The sequence below is a fragment of the Erythrolamprus reginae genome, chromosome 5, assembly GCF_031021105.1.
Source record: "Erythrolamprus reginae isolate rEryReg1 chromosome 5, rEryReg1.hap1, whole genome shotgun sequence".
Classification (NCBI taxonomy): Eukaryota; Metazoa; Chordata; class Lepidosauria; order Squamata; family Dipsadidae; genus Erythrolamprus; species Erythrolamprus reginae.
In genome coordinates, this window is record NC_091954.1 from 41,330,663 (window position 1) to 41,355,962 (window position 25,300).

At 40.0% G+C, this 25,300-nt stretch overlaps 1 protein-coding gene across 2 annotated transcripts in view; it reads right to left on the reverse strand.

The window, feature by feature from the left end:
- JAKMIP3 (Janus kinase and microtubule interacting protein 3) overlaps positions 1 to 25,300 on the reverse strand; it is a 90,570-nt gene that overhangs the window by 43,769 nt on the left and 21,501 nt on the right. For both annotated transcript variants that reach the window (XM_070752454.1, XM_070752453.1), the window contains exons 2-3: positions 15,047 to 15,279; positions 6,018 to 6,515 (exon numbers count right to left, since the gene is read on the reverse strand). In XM_070752454.1, the coding sequence (XP_070608555.1) occupies positions 6,018 to 6,515; positions 15,047 to 15,181 (633 nt within the window). In that variant the 5' untranslated portion in view covers positions 15,182 to 15,279. The remainder of the gene's footprint in view (positions 1 to 6,017; positions 6,516 to 15,046; positions 15,280 to 25,300) is intronic.

Genomic DNA, 25,300 nt, shown 5'->3' on the forward strand with positions numbered 1-25,300 from the left:
TTACATCACCCTAGAGAAAGCATCAGCCATAAAACATGATTCAGTCAGTACATTCCCAAGAAATACTGTACACAGAAGAACAGGGAAGGATAATTTCTTTTCATATCTGTAATTTAACTAAACTGTAATTGCACTGCACCCCCAAACCTACATTTCTTAGACCACATTAAAATCCAATCCACATGCATATAAATGTACGTTTAGGTTTTCCTACTACAAGCTTTCCCTTTTGTCATTTCCCATTAAATGCATTAAAAAGCTCTATCATAGCTATACAGGAAGGATTTCTTTCTTTCTTTCTTTAAAAAAAGAAGACAGCTAATTTTCCATTCATCTCAACATGCTTTTCCCTTTAACAAAAATGCATACCTAAAAATAAAACCAAAACCCAAAAAAGTTCAATCAATGACATTTTAATCTCTGCAAAAAAAATGGGGGTGGGGGTTTGTATATTTTGTGCATTTAAAAAACCCACAGTAAAACAGCACAGGACCCATTATCTATGATCACTATAGGATGACTATTAAAAGGATTATTTAAAACAATAACAGCACAAAATTTAAAAAGTTAGATTATATAGAGAGCACATTAGAAAAATGACACAAAGATATTAGACCAATACAAAAAACCACCCAAATTCAAAGACTTTCTTTCAACATATTTGCTACGTACTAGTTGTAAGACAAAGATGTATGATTAAAAAAAATACCAACAACTCACTAGGAGGGCTGCACCAGTGTTCAGTATTCATCTCTCCCCAAAACTATTGCACACCTTTCATTCATCGCTCTAGAAAGCAATGCTCGCCATGTCTCGCCTTGCTTAGAATTTTTACCACCTACTTTCCGTAAAAAGGCCTACTTGTGAAACAGACTGAATGAATATACATGAGAGTAATAACCAATCATCTTTAAGGAAATGCCTTGGTTAACAGCATGGCTACTTCCACTTTGCATTTAGCAGGTTGCCTCTACCAAGACTGCATTTTAATTAATAAACAGCTTGTGAGCACTACTGCTGACAATTATGGAAACATTGTGCTGTGAAATATGAGGGTCCCTCCCCCCCCCTTCTTGTCTGTCTTTCTCTCTCCAGTCTCTGCCATCTTCTCTACTGTGTTTTTCTTTTTGAAATTCAGCTGGCTTTCAGAGCTATGGCTATTATTTATCAGTTTGCATTAAAACCAACACATAATTTGTAATGTGATGTCAGTTACTTATAGGACGATGGTCTTCATTAGCATTGTTAATAGCATATACCAGCATAAGCTGCAGGAAAAAAAGGGGCATATTTTAAATGTGAAACATCTCTGTACAAAACAAATATTTCCTGAGCACAGCTATTAGAAAATCCATCTCCAGTCATTGATTAAGATATAGCTTCCTCACTTTCCGTAGGAAAAATTCTAATGGAGTTTATCAGCAATGTAGCATTGGAAGAGAGCTAAATGGCAAACTCGGAGAGCAAACCACTGCCAAAATCTAACAAAATTTAACAGCCGAGCTACAGGTATTTTCTATTATTTCAACACCGAGTTACAGCCCCCCCCCCCCCCAATTTTCTAAGCACGCCTATGAAAGTAATAAGAAATCATGTAAATATTTTTCTCTTGTTATGGTCTCTTTGTGGGTTTTTGCCTTTACATTGCTTTTCTATGTTATAGATTATAACTAATAAATCTCAGTCTACCAGGGTAGATTCGCTTAGTAAATTGGGCTGTATTACAATTTATAGACAGAGCTGAACATCTGGAAAAGTATCTTAGTTTGTGGATTCTTTGTGACCCAAGTTCCCATGCAAATTTGTATGTGTATGTGTGAAAGAGGATAGGTCATAATATTTTAAGTTTGTGGCAGCATTGTGACTGGGGGATGGCTTAAATGTTCCTTAAACCCTGACCTTAGTATTGTATGGACATTATAATAACCATTCATAGGTATGAGAATCTGACGTGACAGCCCCATTCCTCATTAAGATGTTTGAAATAAGTTACAGTTCTGTGTTAAATGTTTTGGGTTTACTGACACATCATTTCTTTTTCTCATGATATGAATAACCAAGTGATGTTATGCAATCTTCCCATGCTCCCAATCATATGGGACTCAAATTGCACAGTTCAATCAAATCTGTCATTTCACAAATTCCCTCTGGTGGTTTCCTTGTATGGCAGATTCCCATGCGGACATAGGAGAATCTTTAAATTTTTGACCTTGTGTCCTAGAATAATGGCAAATCAATCTAATGCTGCTTCTGGTCAGGAAAAAGGAAATTAAGGAGACAGTGGGGTTGGCTTCAGAAGTGGCCTATGAAATAATAAATAAAAAATATGGTGTGAGAAATCCAAAATACAATTCATTATGTAGACCTATCTAATACTTCACTTAATATTTGTAGTAAAGAACTGAAAATAAATGGATATCTTCTGAAGGCAGTTTTGTTTTGTGTATTTTTTTATTTTTTTGTTTTGATGAATTCCTAATTTGTGTCTAGGTGTTGTGTGGATGAAAGAAGCAATAGAAATAAGATGATGCACATGATATCACTGTATGTGATATTAAAAGAAAAGGAAATATCTTCAAAGTCATAATTTCTTTTGTATTTTCCCCCAAATGTATTATGCACAGTAGGAACTTTTATCCAGAATATGCAAACCAGAATGAGCTCAAGAGCTTTGATAAAGCATCATCACATATTTGACAAATGCATTAAAGTATAATCAAAAAGTATATATTCATTGCAACAGCATGTATTTGGTACAAAATAGAATGTAAAATTGTTTTAAATTCAGCTAAATCCAGTGTGGAGAGGGACGACGACCAATTTGAGTTGAATTATAGTTAGAAATAGAAAATTCCTGGCAATCCTCCTATCTGTTTAATATATTGTTCAATAATATGTTTTATGATTTAATGAATTAAATCTAAAATATATTAATTCAGTAGCAAGCTGATTAATATGTGCTCTCTGGATGACATGAGAAAGACAAAAGATTAAAAATAACTACTGCATCGTATGATTTTCCTATCTTGTTTTTTTTTGTAGCATTAATCTAAAATTCTAAAAAAACTGTATATATCAGCATACAATCAAACTTTCTTCTCTGTACAATTTTCATAGATGCAAGCAGTCCAAGATTTAGGACTGAATTGGGTCATTAACATAAACATGAAATGTCACGCACTGGTCTGATTAGTAAACTGATATTTTATCTAGTAGATTGCATTTCTTCAGGGAAATGTTAGCTGTAGCCAGGGGTGGGCTACTGCCTGGATTGGGGTGGGGGCGAATGCAGTGGTGTAGCAAAAATGGAGCTCCACCCCAGAGTACCCAATTTGCACTGAAAGATGTTGAAAGAAAATGCAAGGCGTCCTACATAAGCCACGCCCACAGTGTGGCTATAACACTTTTGTCATTTGACCTGTTGGACTTTCCCATTTTCCTAAATTTATCTAATGGGAATATTTAAATTCACAAAATAATAATGAGACTGAATCATTTTCCAGCACTTCCTAGAGATGTATGCTAAAATTGGAAAAAAGATATTTTTGAAAAAAGACTTCCATGTCACTTCCAAGAAAACAGCATGTGCCCTTATACTCCTCAGGAGCTGAATCTCACACAATTGAGACTTTCATTTTACCCAACTCAACAAAATAAAGAACTTCAAGTACAAATTATGGATTATTTTTATTTGTAAACTGCTTAATGTCATGCAAATGTGATGGGCAGTATAGAAATTGGATAAATTATTCCAATGACACAGAAAGTATTTCTGCTCCTTTGGTGCTTATGAGAATAGCATTAATCATTGTTGAGGATATGTTCCTACAGCAGCTACAATCGATTAAAACTATATAGTAGTGATGGTGAACCTATGGCATGGGTGCCACAGGTGGCACGTGGAGCCATATCTGCTAGCACGTGAGCTGTCTTACCCTCCCCCAGCTCCAGGGAAGCCTTTGGAGCCTGGGGAGGGTGAAACATGAGGCTACTGGGCCTACCAGAAGTTGGGAGACAGGGTATTTCTGGCCTCCAGGGGACTTCCAGGAGGCAAGGGAAGCTGTTTTCGTCCTCCCTAGGCATTGAATTATGGTTGTGGGCACTCACGCGCAGCCACACTTTTTCGGCACTCAAGGAAAAAAAGGTTCACCATCACTGCTATATAGCAATATTGATCAATACATTTTGCTATCTTGAAAGATACAGCTAATTTTTTAAATAGCCTTCTTCAAGTATGCTAAAGCAGGCAATATCAAATGAAAAAGAATTAGCCTATTAGTAATGGACAAAGTTCTAAAGTAGAAAACTTTCATTGTCCCAGTTTTACTCTTCCCACGATAGATCCCTGGTATCATATTACTGAGATGTATTGTGGAAATTTCTTGGACATCTTCCCTATTTCAACCTGATAATAATGATTATGAAGAGAAGAGGTGAAAAAACAATGATGGGACAGTGTATAGCTTATTTTTCGTTTCCTTCCTTGTACATTGCTTTTTTTACATTTCAGGCACCAGTAACAGTTTTACTTTTTGCTTTTGCATTTCACAAATTGGATTTGATTGCCAATGGTCAATGGTATTCCTTTATAAAATCTCTTTATAGAAACTATACTATACTATGTTATCCAAGCTAGTGGATTAAATTTAAAATTGTTTCCTAAAAGATAGAATCTCATCACTTTAAATCTTAAGGTTAAATATTTTTTAACAACTTCAATATACTGTTATTGTAATAATTACAATCCCCAAATCCAAAAATTAAACACCTGTTAGAGAGGAAAGTAAAATAAACACAAAACATCATACACATGTTATCCAAAGATATCATTTTAAATCTTTCAAAAGTACTTTGAATGATTTATGTAATGCAAATATTTTATTCTGGAAATTGAAAGAAAATAAGAGTCATTATAAATTACTTATTTTTCTATATGGAAAGCATTGTGCAATTTAAATGAGCAGGGCAACAGAAATAAATTACAGGTGTGGATTTAACTTCCCGGGCGAAGGGCGAAGGGCGGGCGAGCGAGCGGCGAAGGGCGGGCGAAGGGCGGGTGGCCGGGCGAAGGGCGGGCGAAGGGCGGGTGGCCGGGCGAACGGCGGGCGAGCAGGTGCTGGGGGGGGCTTCGCCCTCCCACCAGCAAGAGGGGGAAGACCCAGGGAAGCCGCCCAGCAGCTGATCTGCCCGGCGCCATCTACGCATGCGTGCCCATAGAAAAAAGGGCACGCATGCGCAGATGGTGTTTTGACTTCCGGGTTGAAAAATCGCAAATTAGCCTGTTCGCAATGGTCGGGAACGCAATAACCGGGGGATCACTGTAATAGATTTCAGCAGGGATTTAAAAGTTTTTAATGCCTTATAAAACAATATTTTATTTCCAGATATATGTACTATCAGCAATGCTCCTTTTAGAAGTCTCTGACTATAGAGCAAGTGTGTCCAAGCCAGAGTTGAAATTTTTAACTTACTATATAATTCAGACACTTCAGTTCTATTACTCCATGATAAGAACAGTAAAGCAACCAATAATTTATGTAGTAAATTTAAAATCTGCACACCAAAGAGATTTAAAAATAAATGTCATAAATACACAATATAAGAAGTGCAAAAGAAATCCTTATATCACATCCCTGTTTTTCAAGTTTGGAACGTTAGAAAGGAACCCCAACTTTTGCAGAATATTAACACATATTTGTGTGAAGCTCATAATCCAGATGGAATTAATTATAATCTGGAGCAGATGACATGGCAACAATGCAATTGACAAGCAGACTCAAATCTTTCAGCCAGCGACAGCTTTTTGACAAAAGGTCAAAGAGCATCCATTGCAGAGATAACCACATCTACTAAGATTTAATTAGTATTGGATAAAAGATCTGGAGGATCTATCTAGATTAGCTGTTCAAAAGGAGGATGCTTGGCCATCTATATTAAATTATTGTTAGCAAAAACAACATGGAAAAAACATTTACTTCCTCCTATTAAAATAATCAAGATGATGGAAAACTCCATACCAGCCTGCGAATTTCCCGATCACAATCTTTCTTTATTCGGGTGATTTCTTCTTGATGTAGGTGATAAACGCTTCGTATCTCTGCTGCTTTTATTTTGTCAGCTTGAATGACTACCGACAAAGCTTCCTCCACTTGTTTCTTAGCCCCCTTCAGTTCCAAGATTTCCTGCTGCATTTTAATTTTCTCCACTTCAAATCCTTTCTTGGCCTCTTCTTTTGCTTCAGAGTAGAGCACCGTCTTAACCTTGTCAGGTGTCCCATCTCGTACAGCATTAAGTAAGGTCTGGAGTCTTTGAATTTCATTATCTTTAATTTTGATAACTCTAAGAAGCTCAGCCTCATGCTGTCTTAAAAGTCCTTCACGAACACCCTGGAGCTCTTTCATTTTTTCTTCATGAAGTTTAGCCTTGAGTTCCGTTACAATGACTGTGTTTTTATGCTGCTCGTGTTCTTTAATCTGCCTCGTTTCTTGGTTTTTCTCCCTCTCCAATTTGCTGGCCTAAAAGACAAGGAAAGAACCTTCAGTGTGTTAAAACACCATCTTGCTACAGATTATACGCATTATTACATGTACTGTACTATAAAAATACTTATGATTCAATTGGCAGGGTGATCATCCCTCAGTTCACAAAAGATCAAAGGAAATTTGTGTAGGTGAGCTACCCTAAGTCCTTTTTCAGAATTTCTGACATCAAAGCCTCCTAATTTTTTTTTTCCTGTGGGGAATTCCTCCAATGGTAAGCATCCAGTGAAAATGAATTTTATGTGAATTCTATATATGGTAAAATTCCAAATCAACATAGCATTGTATAATAGGATAGGCCGCAGTGATGGCGATTTTTTTTTTTTGTTCACGTGTCAAAGTGTGTGTGTATGTATGCTAGATGGTTAAAAAAAACAAAATGGGCAAACCAGAAGTTCGGAAAAATGGACTTCTGGTTTGCCCATTATGCTATTTTTTGCACTCCAGAGCCTTCAGGGAAGTTTCCTTGAAGTCTCTAGAGGGCAAAACAGCCTTCCCCAAGGCCGAAAATCAGCTGGCTAGCACACCCATGTGAGCTGAAACCAGCGGTGGGCTACGAGCTGGAACGCTAAATTGTGCTCACCGCTGCAGCTTGTATGTTCTTGCGGGACCAGTACAATTTTGCTGCTGCACCCGTGGAGGCAGCAAAATCGCACACGGAGCCACAGATGTGTCCGTGTTTTGGCAAGGTTTTTTTGCTTCCGCACGTGCCAAAACACGCGCACCTGCAGCTTCCTACATGATTTTGCTGCCTCCACAGATGCAGCAGCAAAATTGCGCTGGCCCCGCAAGAACTTACGAGTCGCGGAGGTGAGTGCAATTTAGCGTTCCATCTTGTAGCCCACCACTGGCTGGAACTAACAAAGGGCAATGCCTCGTGCGCCCTCTGATATGGCTCTGTGGTACATGTGCCATAGGTTTGCCATCATAGGGATAGGGTGTATCTTCTGGACTCCTACCCTTCCTGGAAGATCCCATAATCAGCTGATTAATCCAATATCAGAAATTTATGCACTTTCCTATTTTCCAATGTCAGAAACCGATTTCATTTTCATAGGGAACAATTCTGAGCTTTCTCGACATTTAATAAAACCACGAACCATGCTTTTAAATATGATCTTTTACTCATGATCTTTTAGTAGTGTCTTGTTAGAAATGGAACTGTTGCAAGTAGGAGTTTAATAGTACAATGCTGCTGAGTTATTCAAAATATAATTTGTACAAGAATTTGGAATCCCATTAAAATTCCTAGTTGGAAGAGATGCATAATTGCAGAACACTGGCCTATAATTGCTTGTCTGCAACTGGTATTAACAACATGCAAGATATGCCTAACCCTAACAGATGGCTTATTTTTAATTAGTGACAAGTTAGTTTACTATGCAAACTGATTATATCGCCAGTTATAGCAATGTCCAATACAATCAATACTTTAAATAAAAGCTATTTTATATTAATCTATATAACTGTTACAACTGGAAAAGATAATGCTTTAAATTATAAGATGAACTTGCACAGGAATGGTGGGAAATAGTGGGATAATATATGTGAATTGAAAAGCACTAGATCAGTGATGGTGAACCCTTTTTTCCTTGAGTGCCAAAAACGTATGTGCATGTGCTGTCGTGTATGTGTGAGTGCCCACACCCATAATTCAATGTCTGGGGACTGCGAAAATGGCTTCCTCCACCTCCCAGAGGCTCTCTGGAGTCCTAAAACAACCCATTTTCGAACCTCTGGTGGGCCTGGTAGGCCCATTTTTCACCCTCCACAGGTTCCAGAGGCAAAAATTCCTCCCCCCATGCTCCTAGAGTCTCTCCAGAAGCCAAAAATGCCCTCCCAGAGCCTCCAGGTGAGCAGAAAATCAGCTACTGGCACACACATGCACATTGGTGCAACAGCTCATGTGCCACCAGATATGGCTCCGCGTCCCACCTGAGGCACCCATGCCATAGGTTCGCCATCACTGACCTAGGTGCTTTTAATTCTACAGGGTTCTTTCCTCAAAAAGTAGTATCTAATATGTAATTCTTAAATCTGAATTGGATTGTTCAAGTATGCTCAAGTACATATGTTCTTCACTAAAATATTTAGGATTCTTTTTTAAGGTAAATTTAAAGATAGTAACTAATAGTGGCTTTTCTTGATCATACATCCTCTAGATCAGGAATGTCAAACTCATGGCCAGATGCATCATATGCTGCCCCCCCCCATTTAACAAAGGGGGGGGAGTCCAGATACGTCATGTGACACTCCAGTGGTGACACATGTTTGACAAGCCCTGCTGTAGATGGATTGGACTACAATTTCAAAAAATTCTGGGAAATGCCATCCTACATATTTAGATGGCACTTGTTAACCCAATCAATGTAATATTATATGTATGCATGAACTCACACATACATGTACAGACATTTATAAGAATTAGAATATCTTTTACTTTACTATCTGGGAAACAGAATGGACAAAATTGTCAAAGAATTATGAATAAAGTATATGAAATGAGGTAGCAAACTAAATTCTGAAGAATAGTGGGTGGTTTGGGCAATGATATTGAAATGAAAGAGGCATTCACTTTCCATGTCCAACATTTTAACTTTCCTCAAGTTAAAGAGCAGGAAGATGTAACTGAACTTCAATGAACAGATAGGTACTGGAATCCAGCAAGAAATAAGGATGATGTCATAGTTTTATATAAAGGAAGTCTGCTGTGAATTATGTTAAAAATCAGCATATCCTGTCAAGAATGGATGTTCTAGCATGGCATTGGTATGATTTATGTACCCTTCTAAATGAGGTAATGTGTAGAGGACATGTAAAACCTAAGTCAAATGAATTGGAATAACTTACACAAAACTGTTTATTGAACTGTGAATGTCTACAAAAATTATTTGATTTGGCAAGTCATGAAAAAAGAAAATATGGTAAAAAAGATGGGTAGTTATTTGAGCCAAAGGTGGGGGGGAGGGAGAGCAAGAATGAAATGTTACTACAAACTTTTCATAGAATTCAAGATCAAATCCAAGGAGCCCCTTTTCATGGATGGTAGTGATATTAATTCTATTCTAATCAATAGAAGAGAATAGGTCTCCACATTAATAATACTGTTGCGGGGTCCTTATCCATAGCGCTGTTCTGGTTTTATACAAGTCTTGTATTGCCTATCCAGAAACCTTGGGAAACAGATGTTTCTTAACTCTAAAATTCAGGGGCAGACAGATGAGTGGTTGTTGCTGCTGAATCTGAAGCCAGGGAAGGTGGTATGCGACAACAGGCAGAACCTTGTGGCAGCCTTGGGGTTGACGCACATCCCTTGCATGGTGCATGTGGTCAACCTGGTGGTGCAGAAGTTCCTGGCCAATTATCCAGGCATGTCGGTGCTGCTGGGTAAAGTGCGTGCAGTGTGTGCGCACTTTCAACGTTCCCACCCTGCTGCTGCTCCCCTATCTTCCCTGCAGAGGAACTTTGACCTTGCCACCCACCGCCTCATCTGCAATTTGCCAACCAGGTGGAATTCCATGCTGCATATGCTTCAAAGGGTGTGTGAGCAACATCAGGCAATAGTGGATTACCAGTTTCATAACCCCCGGTCAAGTAGAAGTGCAGACCCACAGCACTTTACCCCCAATGAGTGGGCCTCCATGAGGGACATTTGTTCCGTCCTGAATGGCTTCCAGTATGTGACTAATATGGTCAGCGCTGACAATTCCGTCATCAGTGCTACCATCCCCATGGCTTGTCTGCTGGAAAAAACCCTTCAGGCCATGCAGGATGTGCGACAGGAGGAAACAAAGCGGCAGGCACAACAGGAGGAGCAGGTGGAGGAAGGTCCATTTTCCCAGCAAATCCATGTCTCGCAGGGTGGGGGGCTGTGCTGACAGCAGCCAGATACTCCGCTCTCCAGCCAGCGTAGAGATTTGGGGCAGGAGGAGGAGGAAGAGGAGGACTTGCAGCAGGGCGCCCCCCAGTGCACCTCACGGGCACCAATGGAGCATGACTGGAGGAGGGAGCAGGAGGAAGAGGAAGAGGAGGAGGAGGAGGAGTAGAGACCTGTTGCTGAAAACATCGCCTTGACTGCGGGCAGCCTGGCTCACATGAGCCACTACATGCTCCAGTGCCTGCGGAATGACCCCAGGATAGCCCGGATCCTCAACTCTGCCAGTTACTGGGTGGCCGCCCTGCTGGATCCTGTTATAAGGACAGCATCACCTCCTTCATACCAGTGCCCGAGCGGGAGCACATAATACACATAATACCAGTGGTGGCACGCGTAGTAGGAGTAGGACGCAGTCGGCAACGCAGCGGGGACACTGGCAGCACCACAGGGGAGTGGTCATTGGCAGACATTGCAAATATGCATGACGTCATATTCAACATCCACACAGATCCACCATCCTCAGATGTGATATCCCATAGCAGAAGGCATCACGTGACCCACATGGTGGACGAATACCTGTCCATGCACATGATGGTTCTTAGCAATGCCTCCACCAACTTCAATTTTTGGGTAGGAAAATTGAACACGTGGCCAGAGCTTGCCCTCAATGCCCTGGAAGTGCTGGCCTGCCCTGCGGCAAGCATCCTGTCAGAGCGTGGAGGGGTCATCACTGACAGAAGGATCCACCTATCCACAGACAACATTGACATACTGACATTTCTTAAAATGAACCAGGCGTAGATCACAGAGGACGTTGCTGTGCCACCACCTGAGTGAATGGTTAGAGCGTTCGCTACCACCAACACCAACACCACCCTCACAGTTGTAAAATTCCTGTTATGTATGTATATAGCCAGTTATATTTTTATGGTGAAAGTTTGGGTATAGTTTGTGTTTGACTAAAGTTTGTGTTCAATAAACCTATTTTTTACACAGATTTGTTCTGAGAGCCTAAATGGATGTTCCTTCCAAGTTGTGTCACCTATTGAAAATCTGAGATATCCATGTGTATTTTCATGGGGAAACTTTTAGTGTGTCCTGAGTTCGAATCCAGTCAATGGCTGTACTGTGCACCTGGCCAGGAAGAAAAAACTTCTTTTGGAAAAATGGTTGCAGGGACCCTAAATGCAGGGAGTCTTTGGAGAGGGACAACATACAACTCTAATAAACTATAAACTATGTTCCCTCCCAGAACTGTCACCGTTTGTAAATCTGATATATGCAGACTTATAGTAATGGGATGTAATGTTTTGGTTTGGGTTTGACAAACACGGTTTGTGTTCTCTCTCCACCAGTTGCAATTTGCCAGTGTGCACTCTTGTCCAGTGTGCAAAGCCATCCAGCCATGGCAACAGAACAAGAGAAAGAGGAGGTGTCCATGGCATCATCTGGGAAGGATGATGAGACCCAGATCACCGATCCTGCAGCTTACTGCAATGTAGAGTCTGAGAGTAAGGCTAGCGGGGAGGAGTCGGTGGAAGAAGATACCAGGGGTGATGACGAGGTGCTAGATCACATGTGGACTGAAAACTCTCAGTGTTCAGTCTGCTGTTACTACTGCTCACAGTGGCCAGTGACCCAGCGTGCCACATAGCGCATGCCCTCCAATCGCACAGGATTGCTGGGCAAAATCTGGTGGGTGGCTACTGTTTCCTCCTCCTGCTATTCTGCATCCCCCTGTTCACCCTCTTGCAAATTTTATTTGTGGGCAACCACAGGGCCACCTTCTTTCTCTGCCTTTCCTTTTTCTATGCAAGACAAAGCCACTAGCACTGTCTCTCAATTTAATTTGTGGGCAACCTCTGGTCCACCTTCTTTATCTGCCTTTCCTTTTTCTGTGTAATCTGAAGCCTCAAGCTGCTGCTACTGGTCACGGTGGCCACAGAGCGCATGGCCTTCCATCATAGGGTATTACTGTGAAAAAGGTGATGCCTGCCGCATATGGGATTGCTGGGCAAAAGCTGGTGGGTGGCTGCTGTTGCCTCCTCCTGCTACTCTGTGTCCCTGTTCACCCTCTTGCAAATTTAATTTGTGGGCAACCACAGGGCTGCCTTCTGTGGCTCTATTTTTAAAAAGTTCGGAGTTCGGTTCGGGTTCATGGTTCTGTGACGTCACCCGAATTTTTTGCAAAGTTCGCCCGAATCCACCGAACCCGAACTTTGTTGGGTTTGCCCATCACTAGCTGTGACCCAACCCAACTGGAGTGGGGACAGAGCGATACAGAAATGTCACAAAAACAGTCAGTCTGCATAGAAAACAAATATTTGCCAAACTACATCTTCAGCTTTGGTTTACTGTTCTAATAGCAAACACATACTTCAGGCTTCATCCTTTACCATAACCGTAGCTTGATTTTTTTTCCCCTATAGAAATTGCCAAATTAGCAAATGAGATGTGTTCTGAGAATGGATTTACCTCAATGTTGCCCCCGCCTTTCCAAGACCATCCTGGCAGTTCTACTCCTTGATGTACAATACATGCTGACAATGCAGCTGGTTTTGCCTCCAAAGGGGACCAATTAGAGAATGTGCTGAATAATTGATCAAAATGTACCTTCTATAAGGAATGGCTCCAAACCAATATTCAGACTTCATTCCTCCGGAGTAATATTGAAGACTAAGACTTTGTTTAAAGTTCACCACATTCTGCAATTGGATTCTTATGCTATATCCTATTACAAAACAACATCTATTTGGTAGGCTTTATTCAGGATGATAATGAAGGCAATTACTTGGAGGAGATAGAGCGTTTGATGAACTGGTATAATAAAAACAGCCTGGTTTTAAATGTAGAAAAAACAAAATAGATCATTGTTGATTTCAGAAAAGGGAGGCATAGCCATATACCTCTGTGTATTAACACTCCAATTGTGGACATAGTAGCATCACATTTCTGGGTGTGCAGCTGACTAGCAACTTAGCTTGGTGAAGCAGGCACAGTAGTGCCTCATTTTCTGCATCGTAGGAAAAGAGCACACTTTTCTCCTGTCCTTATCTCTTTCTATAGAGGGACGATTGAAAGCATCCTGTCATATTACTGTGTGGTTTGGAGGTACAGTGATCCCCCGGTTATTGCGTCCCCGACCATTGCAAATAGGCTAATTTGCGATTTTTCAACCCGGAAGTCAAAACACCATCTGTGCATGCGTGCCCTTTTTCCTATGGGCACGCATGCATAGATGGCGCCGGGCAGATCAGCTGCTGGGCGGCTTCCCTAGGTCTTCCCCCTCTTGGCGGGCATCAGCGAGGAGTTTCCCCACCGCCCACGCAAACTCCTCGCTGCTGCCGCTTCGCTCGGCTGCTTCCCAGCTGAGTACTCAGCTGGGAAGCGGCCCGAGCGAACGGCTTGTCCGCAGCCTGCCTGCCCGCGCGCCCGCGGCTCGCGCGCCCTTCTCCCGCCCACGCCGTTCGCTCGGGCCGCTTCCCAGCTGAGTACTCAGCTGGGAAGCGGCCCGAGCGAACGGCTTGTCCGCAGCCTGCCCACGCCGTTCGCTCCCCCTCTTGCTGGCGGGAGGGCGAGAAGCCCTCCCCAGCACCCGTTCGCCCGCCCTTTGCCGCTCGCCCGCCCTTCGCCCGGCCACCCGCCGTTCGCTCGCTGCTCGCCCAGCCACCCGGGTTCGGGGGGGTGCTGGCAAGCCGCCCATGCCGGCGGCGACGTTTTAAAACAGCCGCGCCGCTTTCCAATGAGTCCCGAAGACAAACGCGGAAGTTTGACGTTTGTCTTCGGGACTCATTGGAAAGCGGCGCGGCTGTTTTAAAACATCGCCGCCGGCATGGGCGGCTTCCTAGCAGCCCCCCAAACCCGGGTTGGGGGTCCAGGGGATGCTGGCAAGCCGCCCATGCCGGCGGCGACGTTTTAAAACAGGAACCCCAATCTTCGGCTCCTCGCTAGCGCTGCGGGAGTAAAAACACCATCTGCGCATGCGCAGATGGTGTTTTTACTTCCGCAGCGCTACTTCGCGAAAACCCGCTCGTTGCGGGGGGTCCTGGAACGGAACCCCCGCAATGATCGGGGGATCACTGTATTACTGTTTCAGACAGGAATAGAGTGGTGAGGACTGCAGAAAAGATTATTGGAAGTTCACTTCCTTCTACCCAGGACATGGCATCTGAGCACTGCTTGACAAGAGTCTGCAGTATTGCAATATTGTCAGGGAGGCTACATATCTTCTCCATAACCAGTTTTCTTTGTGACCTTCTGGGAGGAGGTTTCAGAGGTATCTGAAGCAGAATATCCCGATTCTGTAATAGCTTTATACCATATACTGTAGTATCAATCTTGTTAACTATCAGAACTCTTTTTTTCTGCTATGTATTTAAAATAGACTGTGATTAGTGTGTGTGTATATGTGTGTGTGTCATATTTATATGTATGGGTATGAGGTCTCTTTTGAGAGTGGGTATCAAACGTTCAATTTTTACTGTGTGCTGGTGTATTCACACAACAAAAAGTGACAATACAGGTTATCTTATATTATTTTTCACATGCAGAGTTTACTTATGAGAGCAAGAAGTAAGTGGCTGGATAACTTTAATTTTTCTAAGAAAAAATAAGTGGGGAAGATGCACACCTTACTCTTTTCTTGCTGAAGTTCAATTTGAATATCTGTGAGCTTTGCCCTGAGCTCTTCATTAGCAGCTTGCAAGGCAGCTAAAGCGTCCGGTTTTTCTCCTTTAGCTCGAAAGCTGGCACCCTTCTTTGACATCGTGAGATGGTCTGGCGAGAGGGGTAAAAGCCCAGGCAGAAAGAACCTTCCGTTCTCATCTAGTCCTTGATTCTCTTCCACGACATGGTTTCAGTTCCCTGCATAAAGAGAAATAGCAATAGAACTTAGAATTATACACAACTTCACAGCACTTTACAGCCATCTCTAAGTGATTTACAAAGTTAGCATATTGCCCCTAACAATCTGGTTTCTCATTTTACCCTTCAGCCTTCCAGAAGGATGGAAGACTGACTCAATCCTGAACCTGGTGAGATTCGATTTGCCAAATTGCAGGCAGTCAGCAGAAGTATCCTGCAGTACTGCACTCTAACCATCAAAATGCCAGGTGGCCTACCAACAAAGTATTAAAAGGCTATAATTAAAGGCTATAATTGGGGAAAATTGCAAGAATTTGGAATGAGGTATTTCTCTGGGTTTTTAAAGACAGCCATCTAAAGCTCTGTGACTTTGTCTGCCTCATTGACAGTCATTTTTAGTAAACTCTACTTCTGTTCAGAGCTTCAGATCCAAATGGAGAAAACAGAGATTCAGAGCAAGCATGTGTTTCTGAAACACCCACCAAACATCCTTTACAAAATTTTATTTTTCTGGAAGAGTTTAGCTTCTCTCTATGGCTGTCTTCTGATACTAAGAAAAGATGTGTTGACTTTCAGGAATTTTTGGTGGATGCTATGGGCACATTATCCCTTCAGATCAGGGGTGAAATCTAACATTTCTCCCCACCGGTTTTGTGACCGTGGTTTAGTGGACGTGGCAGGGGAAAAATACTGCAAAATCTTCATTCCCGTCCCACTCTGTGGCCAGCTTTGGATGCTCCTTTAACGTCAATGCATTAAAAAGCAAGCATGAAGAAGGAATCAAAATACAAACATAAGTATATACCACAATATTAATATCAATTTAACATTTGTATAATTAAATTTATTTCTTCCTTGGCAGTTTATCTTCCATGATCTTCAGTGAAGTTGAAATGGATGGATTTTTGTCTTATTTTTCCCTTCCTTCTTGGTTGTTCTGCTTAATTCTTTCCTTAATAAGACATAAAAGAGGCAGCATTGTTCCAAAAATTCTACACTAATTTCTATGAAATTTGGCACTCTTTTTAAAGCTGTAGATTCTCCTGAAATGTTAAATGACTGATTTAAAAAAAAAAGAAAAAGAATCACAGGTTTTAATAAACTGCAATGAAACACAGGATGAATTCTCCCCAATACTCAAAGCAAGTGTGACTGGATTGATAATTTTAACTATTGGGAAAGGACCCAAGAATTTTGGCCCTAGCGTCTTGCTGGGCATTTTCAATAAGATATATTTTGTGAACAAGAAAACTTTATCCTCCACTCGGAAGAGAAGCTGGAGTAATTGGTGCTTGTCTGCTTGCTTCTTGTAGGCTTCTGTTGCTTCAGCTAGTGCTTTCTTGGTGTTCTTCCACCCCCTTTTCAGTGTCTCCATCCACTCAGCCAGGGACATCGAGGTGGGGGGTCTCGGTAGGTAGTTCAGGCAACAGAACAAATTCCATCACAGCTTTGGAAAGAATGTAGTGTCTCGATATGAACACATGATCTGTCCTCTACTGGCAAAGACCCTAACTAAAATGCCTTCGGCCTGACAAATCTTTTTATCTACAATGACAACAATGCGTTGGTTTCCTATATTCAAAAGTTTAAGAGCACATAGAAAGATAGCACCCACGCCTCTCCTAGAAGAATGAAAAAAATTAGGAAATAATTTTTAATTTTTCTAAAGCAGGAAGCACCTCCTACCTTCCTTAATATCCCACAGCAGATGTAAGCACATAACAGATAAAGAGATAGCTAGCTCTATTCATGAGCAAATACCCTCACTCAAGATCCAACAAAGGTAGGATTATCCCTCAGCCACAATAGGAATTGTTCAACAGTCCTTCCTTGCATGACCCTCAGAAACTTCAACCAAACTTAGCTCAGACAAAATCCTAGGATTTGTTCATGGCCCCATAAGAGTCTGACAATAAACAATAGAATACATCTTCTTGTACAGGAACAGGAAGCTCAAGTGCAAAGCCCAAGAGAAGGTATAAATACCCCCCACACACATACACTGTCAACTCCATGTGGAGTTGACAAAAAAAATCACAAAATCCAAAATCACACGTGCTTCGTGGTGCTTTTCATCATTAAACCTTCTTTCCTATCAGCTTCCAGCCTCCATTTTGTCTCCACTACCTTTCTCCCGGCTTGGTACTGAACCAAATGGATATTTCTTCACGCAAACAGTTGCCAATAAATGAAGATATTTCTAGCTCAGGGTTGAAATGAAGGGTTCTTGGGGCTCTCTGAGCTTGCTTGTTTTCTTGCAAACATTTCATTAACTTATCTAAATTAAATCTTCAGTGCTAGCTGTTAATCACTGCTAATGATGTTACCTAGTTAGAGTAAAGAAAACAAGCAAGCTCAAAGAGCACCAAGGACCCCTTAAGAATAGCTGGCTTGGAAAACATGTAAATTGGAATGAGTTAAAATATTATTTCTTAAAGAGGCGAGTAAAATGGATTTCATCTCTGGCAGTACATAATGAAAAAGAACTTGTAATTTAGGGGATATTTTTAAGCTGCAAACATTTGAATTGCATGGCATTTTCTAATGTCAATTGGCTTTTCTGAACATAACATAAAATAATATGCCTGACTAAAGGGAAGAAAAGAAACCTATTAACAAATAACTTTTGAATTAAGCTTTTGGAAAGAAAAAGACGAAAAAAATACTGCCATTAACAAAATAAAACTGGAAGATTAGGGTGATTCATCAAAACATTAAAAACTTGATTAAAGTATTTATGTATTTTCTTTTTACTGTTTTAACCAAGCAAATCTGTAATGCTGCACTATCCCTAGGATTAAGATAGATTTTTTTTTTACATTTTTATGTTTCCTGCCATTTGCTGTAATAAATTTTGATAGGTTAAAATTAAGTGTTGATAATTTAAGGCTGAATACAATGGAGGAGGAAGCATGGGAACAGGAAGGAATTGTATCATGGACAGGATTTTAAAGAGTGTAGTTTTTCTCTGGATATATTTGCGTATAAATACACTCTGAGTATTTATTTTATTTATTTATTTTATTGGATTTGTATGCCGCCCCTCTCTGAGTATTCCCTTTTCCCACAACCACTAAAAATCACCCACACATCCCCAAAACCTGACATGATATTATCAACCCCCAACATGTTCTACATCTCTGATGAAAATATTATAGCAATATGTGTTCTTCATAATGGTTTAAAGAGAAGCATTCACAACAGAAAGCTGAAGATAGATGACAGAATTTTAGACATTTGAGCCCCTAAGCTTAATCACACGGTCTGACAAGAAACATCAAAGCTATTTTGAAATAGTGACAGGCCTAGTTCCACCAGGTTATCCAGATGTAAGAGGTCCAGGACAGGGGTGGGATCTGAATCTTTTGGCTGCCTATTTGCTGAGGATTATGCCATGCAGTTGCCCGCAGCAATAAAAAAAAAAAGCTTTTGCACATGCTCAGAAGCAAAATCCAAGATGGCGGCACCCATGGAGACATTGACAGATTCGGCTCTGTGATGTCATCATCGAACTACTAATGGTTCTAAAGAACCAGTTAGAACCAGCAGGAACCCACCTCTGGTCCAGGATAATTAAAATGGCTATATCCCTCACATCTGGTTTTCAGCACAGATCATCCATCTAAAACAGTTTCAAAGCCATTTCCAGAGGAAATCAGAAAATCCAGAGGAAATCAGAAAATCTAGAGGAAATCAGAAAATCACTATCATTCAGATGTGTCTAGACTAGAGCTATGAAGTTACGACTTGCTCAATCACCTCAATCCCAAAAATGAAATTTCTGAGGCAGGCATAAAATTTATAAAGGTCAAGGAAAGTCTTCTTCAATAAAGGTCTTACTATCATCTCCTTTAGGATTTCCCTTGGGGAAACCATCCTTTCTAAAAAGAGACAGTATTTATCTTCCTTAGCCATGTTTGATTTAATCAGCAGCAAGAGGTCAAGTACACAGGTTGTGATACTTATTTTGTCAGATACCCAATCCATATCATCAAGATCTATCAGCTGAAAGGAATACTAAAAACAATTATGATAATTGATTGCTGAGGTTACGCTCCTTCGACATACCAAAGCTCTAAGGTTGACGTTGAGACCATTCTGATCAACTCTGTCTGCATGTTGCTCAAATTACAGGTAGCTTTCTATTTATGACAACTGAGTCCAAGATTTCTTATTGCTAAATGAGACATCTGTTAAGTGACTTTTGCCCCATTTCTTGCTACATTCATTAACTGAATCATGACAGTTGTTAAGTTAGAAACACGGTTGTTAAGTGAATCTGGCTTCCCCATTTGACTTTGCTTGTCAGAAGTTGGCAAAAGGAGATCCCTACAACCATCCTAAATATGAACCATTTGCCAAGCATCAGAAATTTGTTTTTGTGACCATGGGGGGTGCTGCTATGGTCTTAAGTGTGAAAAACGGCCATAAGTCACTTTACTCAATGCCATTGCAATTTTGGAGAGTCACTAAATGAACTTTGGTAAATTCATAAAGGACTATTTGTGTATCATACTCAGCTTCCAGTCTCTAAAACCTTGGGGAAGGAAAAGTATTTCATAGTATTTCAGGGGCTACCCCTGAAAAGCATCCGGAGACTACAACCAGTCCAGAACATAGCCATGTGAGCTATTGTAGGTGCAATTAGGGACACCCACATCACACCAACTCTCTGCGAGCTGCACTGGTTCTCAATCAGTCTCCAGATGCAATTCAAGGTGTTGATTATCACCAGTGAAGGGCTACCAAAATGTTTACTACCACACTGTGGGCGTGGCTTATTCATTTTCTTTCAACATCTTTCAATGCAAATTGGTTGCTCTGAGGTGCAGCTCCATTTTCGTTACCCCACTGCGTTTCCCCCCCCCCAATCCGGTCAGTAGCTCACCCCTGGTTATCTCCTATAAAGCTGTACATGGCTTAGAGCCAGACTATTTTGGGACCACTTCCTACTGTACAGCTCCCAGTGACTGATAAGGGCCCACAGAATTGGCCTTCTCTGGGTCCTGTCAGCTAAATAATGTTGGCTGGCGGGGCCATGGGGAAGGGCCTTCTCTGTCACAGCTCCAGCTCCACTACCTCCAGAGATACATGCTGTCCCTACCCTACTGGCCTTCTGGAAACCCATAAAGACCTGGCTTTTCTAGCAGGCCTGGGGCTGTTAATCGAATAAGGTACCACTTAGAATCTGGCCATGAGAGATGTGCATGGTTTATATGGGTTTTTAAATTATTTTAAAATTGCTTTTTTGATGTTGTTCTCTTGTTTTAAGCTGTCCAGAGTCAAACAAACAAACAAATATGTAAAAATGATGCTGGCTTCTTCGATGGAGATGTGATAGATAGGCAGGGAAGCTCCTTAGGTCTACCAATGCTGGATAAAATTTCAAATGAGCCCCTTTTCTATATGCAATCTGATCATGATTCCTTTTAAGTTTTCCCAATGTCAGAATTTCTCACTGCTCAAAAATCCCATTCTTGCAGACCAACAAGAAACCCCCCCCCCCAACAAATAAACAAGACTAGAACAATAAAAATGATGGATTTCTCCTCTGAGATGTAAGAACTTTTCTCCAATCAAAGTGTAATGAATATGATTACATGGCCTCAAGAGATACCATCTCAAAGATTAGAAGATTGTAAAGTTGATTAATAAGAAGATGGAAAAAAGGTGCAAGAGGTATTTACTATTTTCACATTCTTATTATTGGGGTTTTATGATGTTACCTTTTACTTTACCCGTATCAGGAAATTTTAAAAAATCCAGAAATATCAAAATTAATTAACAAAATTATCTTGTTTGCCTGTGTGTTGGAATTAATATTACTAATAATATTAATCCACATTCATCATTCAAACTAAGCTCTGGAGGACAGGAAGGATTAAATACTAGTGCTCATTAAAATTACCCAACTGCCAAACTCAATTCAGAATTAGATGAGAAGAAAAGTCTTCAATTATCAAATAATTTGGGAATCATGATGCAAGGAAGCATTGTCCCAAAACATGTGATCCAATTTTACAGAGGGACTTTAACAGCTCTTTGGAGTATGCAAAATAATAGTAATAATAATGTGACAGTGATAGCCATTGTCATCCGGGTACTTGGCACCATGTCAAAGAATTTTTAAAAATACATCAAGAAATTACAACTTCCTGCAATAAAACCAGCAAAACCACAAAAAAACTGTGATACTTGGAACATCATACATTTGAAGAAGATACTAACCATCAGTCCTAATCAATAATATTTGTGATACATTTTTAAATATTCAGTTGACTTAGTTTCATGTTTAAAGATTGATGATGATGATGATGGAACAAAATAGAAATTATTCTGAAAGTAACTTTCTGACAGAGGACACACAGTTTTTCTGTCTCTATACAGGGTGAAGCATTGTTAAAAGCAATGAAAGAGTCGGTGCTGGATTGTACAATGTTCTAGAATTTATCTCTTCTTTAAGCCTTCTTTGTTATGTGCAAAGAAAGAGAATTGTTTGTGCGTGTCTGTACCCTAGATGATTAATCAAGGCCATCTGGCCACTGGTGGACTTGCCAGCATGAAATGAATATTGCTCCCTCATATCACATGAACAAGACTGATCATGGCCAAACTGTAGAAACTGATAGAACATCTAGCTGCAAATGTCACAGAGGTTGACTGAGGTTTCATTATTTTGTGAATGAAATATCAACACTTGACATCTGAAGTCACATGAAAAAGATCTGCTTCTGCAAATGAGTCTTCTCCAATTATCCTCCAATACGATGCGGGTGCTGTTCACCATGTAAGGGTGGAATCTTGGGATTTATAATCCTAACATATCTGCAAAGCTAGGATTGGCCATTGAGATAAAATGATAATATTGAATTAAAGAAAAAAAATGTGAATAGTATGTGAGAAAAATCCCTGCTTTCCAAAAAAAAGCAGGGATTTTTAAAAAACATTTTGCAAGTAAATAATTCTGTTTAAAGATTAGTTAATAACAGACTTGCAAAAGTTTGCTGAACTCATTGAAATTTGCTTTTAGAGACATGTATTGCTGATATGTTTCTGTTTATGTGCACCTTTTAAGAGTGCCCTTATACCATATGCATAATAGATAAAATAATTAAACTTTGTTAGCCTGGATTAAAGATACCATGCATAGTTGCAAAACCTGGACAACAATTAAGTTAATTGCTTTTAAAATAAAGAGTTCTCAATTTATCTTCACTAACATCTGATTGCATTCCTAAATGTCACACCATTGTGTGGCTGCCCTGTTATCATTCTAAAGCAGGAGTGTCAATCTTGTGTAGTCATGGTTGCATCATGTGACAAATCATGACTTTTCTCCCCTTTGCTAAACCAGGCATGAGAGTGGCCGGCACATGACACATCCTGCCAGTGGGCCGTGAGTTTGACAGCTAAGGAAAGAACAAACCTCCTTCCATTTTATATAAGATTTCCAATTAGACAAGATTTAAATGTAATTTGTTGGAACTGTGTTTCTCAGCACACTTACCTGCCTGAAACATTTTATTCTCATAATTGGAAAATGGCCTAAAACCCATTTCCCTGTCAAAGAAATATATTCATGTAAGAGGCTTGTGATCTGATGAAAAATCAAAATAAGATGAAAAACTGCATCAAAATTGGGCATCAAAATGGTAGGAAGTTGAAGCCCATTTCTTTTGAATAATGAGTCTCATAAACATCACATCCACATAAAAGGGTAAGACTTGAAATGGACACAACTGCACCCATCATTTTGACATAGTTAATCTCCCTCTCCTGGGCATTTTCCCTCTCAAATTTACTTAAGAAAAAGAAAAAAGAACAGCTTTAGATTTTCTCTGTGATTTTAAACAGAGCTAAGGAAGCTTCAATATTAATTCAATAAAATAAGATATTCCTGCATTTGAAATAGCTTCCTGCCATGAATGAAATCCCTTTGTGTGGTTATTATAGTGCAAACATCTCTCTTAAAAATTACTTAGCAACTTTGCTGGCATTTGAATTGGAAAGTAGATTTCTCTGGCTCCAGCTGAGTAGAAAATCTATACACATTTGATTAATGGGCTTGGACATCAGGAAGTTGCTATGCATCAGTAAGGCTGTTACATGGCAATAGTGAGGATATGTGATGCTACTAATGGCCTGGGGAAGAGAGGAAAGTAGAAATGAAAGAAATACGATACTTGATTATGACATCTGAAACAGGTGAAGCCGTTGTTTGCATAATAAAAATTTAAATTATATAGATAATAGGCTATGCATGCTTTGAAAATGATTCAGAGAAAATACTTTATATTTTGCATAAACACAATGCTCCTTTTTTGTTATCAATCAATATTTTCTCAGGCTCCTACAACTGTCTGTAAAAAGGGATCTCGTGCTCTAAAAGTTATATTGACTATAATGGGTTCATGTGAAAACCAAAAAACATTGGCCTGCTTTAAAATGCTTTTTCCCAAAAGTTTTTGAACTGTTCTCTAGGCTGGTAGAGGAGACACACAAAAGAATGAATGTGACCAGATCTCATTATACCAGTGGTCAGCAGCCCTTGACTCTGGAGCCGCATGTGGCTCTTTCATCCCTCTGCTGTGGCTCCCTGTTGCTCAAAATATGCATCACAACCACCAATGTTTGATACCCACTGGCATGCAATTTATTGAGCTTTTCAACACGCATTGTACCAACCACGGATAAATCCAAGAAAAGAAAAGTTTCAGAAGAAAACAGAATGTTTAATTCAACTACATCAGCTAGTTCTTTGCTCGCTCAGGAAATAATCAAGCACGGGAAGGTTTTTGTGGCTTCTGGTGCTTTCTTTTTTGTGGGAAACGAGTTCAAATGGCTCTTTGAGTGTTTAAGATTGCCGACCCCTGCATTATACCATCTATCTTAATAAGTGGATCAATAATGGAACAATAAACTGTTGATGATGAACTTTCCATGAAATTATAGTAGTATAGTAAATCATTGTCATTTTATGTACTTAAGACACATAGCTAAGAATAAGCACTACTGTACTTTTTTCTGGAGTGGCTGGCTCTATTACATCATCATCATCTTCATCATCTGATTTTCTTGTGACCAGTGACAGTAAAAAGATTTAAAAATCAACATAATAGTAGTTTTTATCTAAGGTCTCTTTCCCATTATTTTGCCAAACTATCCTCTGAAACTATTCCTAGGAATGTCAGTCAACTAGGTATTTTAAAATGTGTCACAAATATCATTTAATGGTGCTGATGGTTGTTATGGGTTGCTGCAGTGCCCTAAGTATTTGCTTAAAATATGTGGCGTTCTGAGTAGTGCAGTTTTTTGTAGTTCTGCTGGTGCTATTGCAGGAAGCTGTAATTTCTTGATGTATTTTATACAATTCTTGGATATGCCCCGATGACAATGGGTATCATTGTTACAGTTTTATTTACTGTTTCATCCATAAATCATGTAGTTTCGATGGCCAGGTCTCAATATTTCAGGATAGCATAGCAATCAAGCAGGACAGCTACAGACTTCAACTGATAGTTAGGACTGTAGAAAAAGCAATTAACTAAGAAAAAGCAATTAACCAACCTGCCTTCCATTAAGGATCTGTATAATGCACGGGTCAAAAAGAGGACTGAAAAAATATCTAGAGACCTCTCATATCATAGCCACAAACTGTTTCAACTTCTCCCCTCAGGACGCTGCTATAGGCCCAAGACAACTAGATGCAAAGATAGTTTCCATGCACCCATTCCCATGCCATCACTCCGCTGAACACATAATTCCCACAGCATGGTCTTATGCCTAAAGACATTTACTCATTTAGTAAGCTGTATTGCTATTATCATTCTCATCACATCTCTCATCATCTCATTTTTACTCGTCTTTCCATCTTTTCTTCTAGATTCTCCTATTGATATATTCTGACTTATCAATAATAATAATAATAATAATAATAATAATAATAATAATAATAACAACAACAACAATAACAATTGAGGAGAAGCAGCTAGAGAAATTAGTGAAATATGAAGATCTAAAA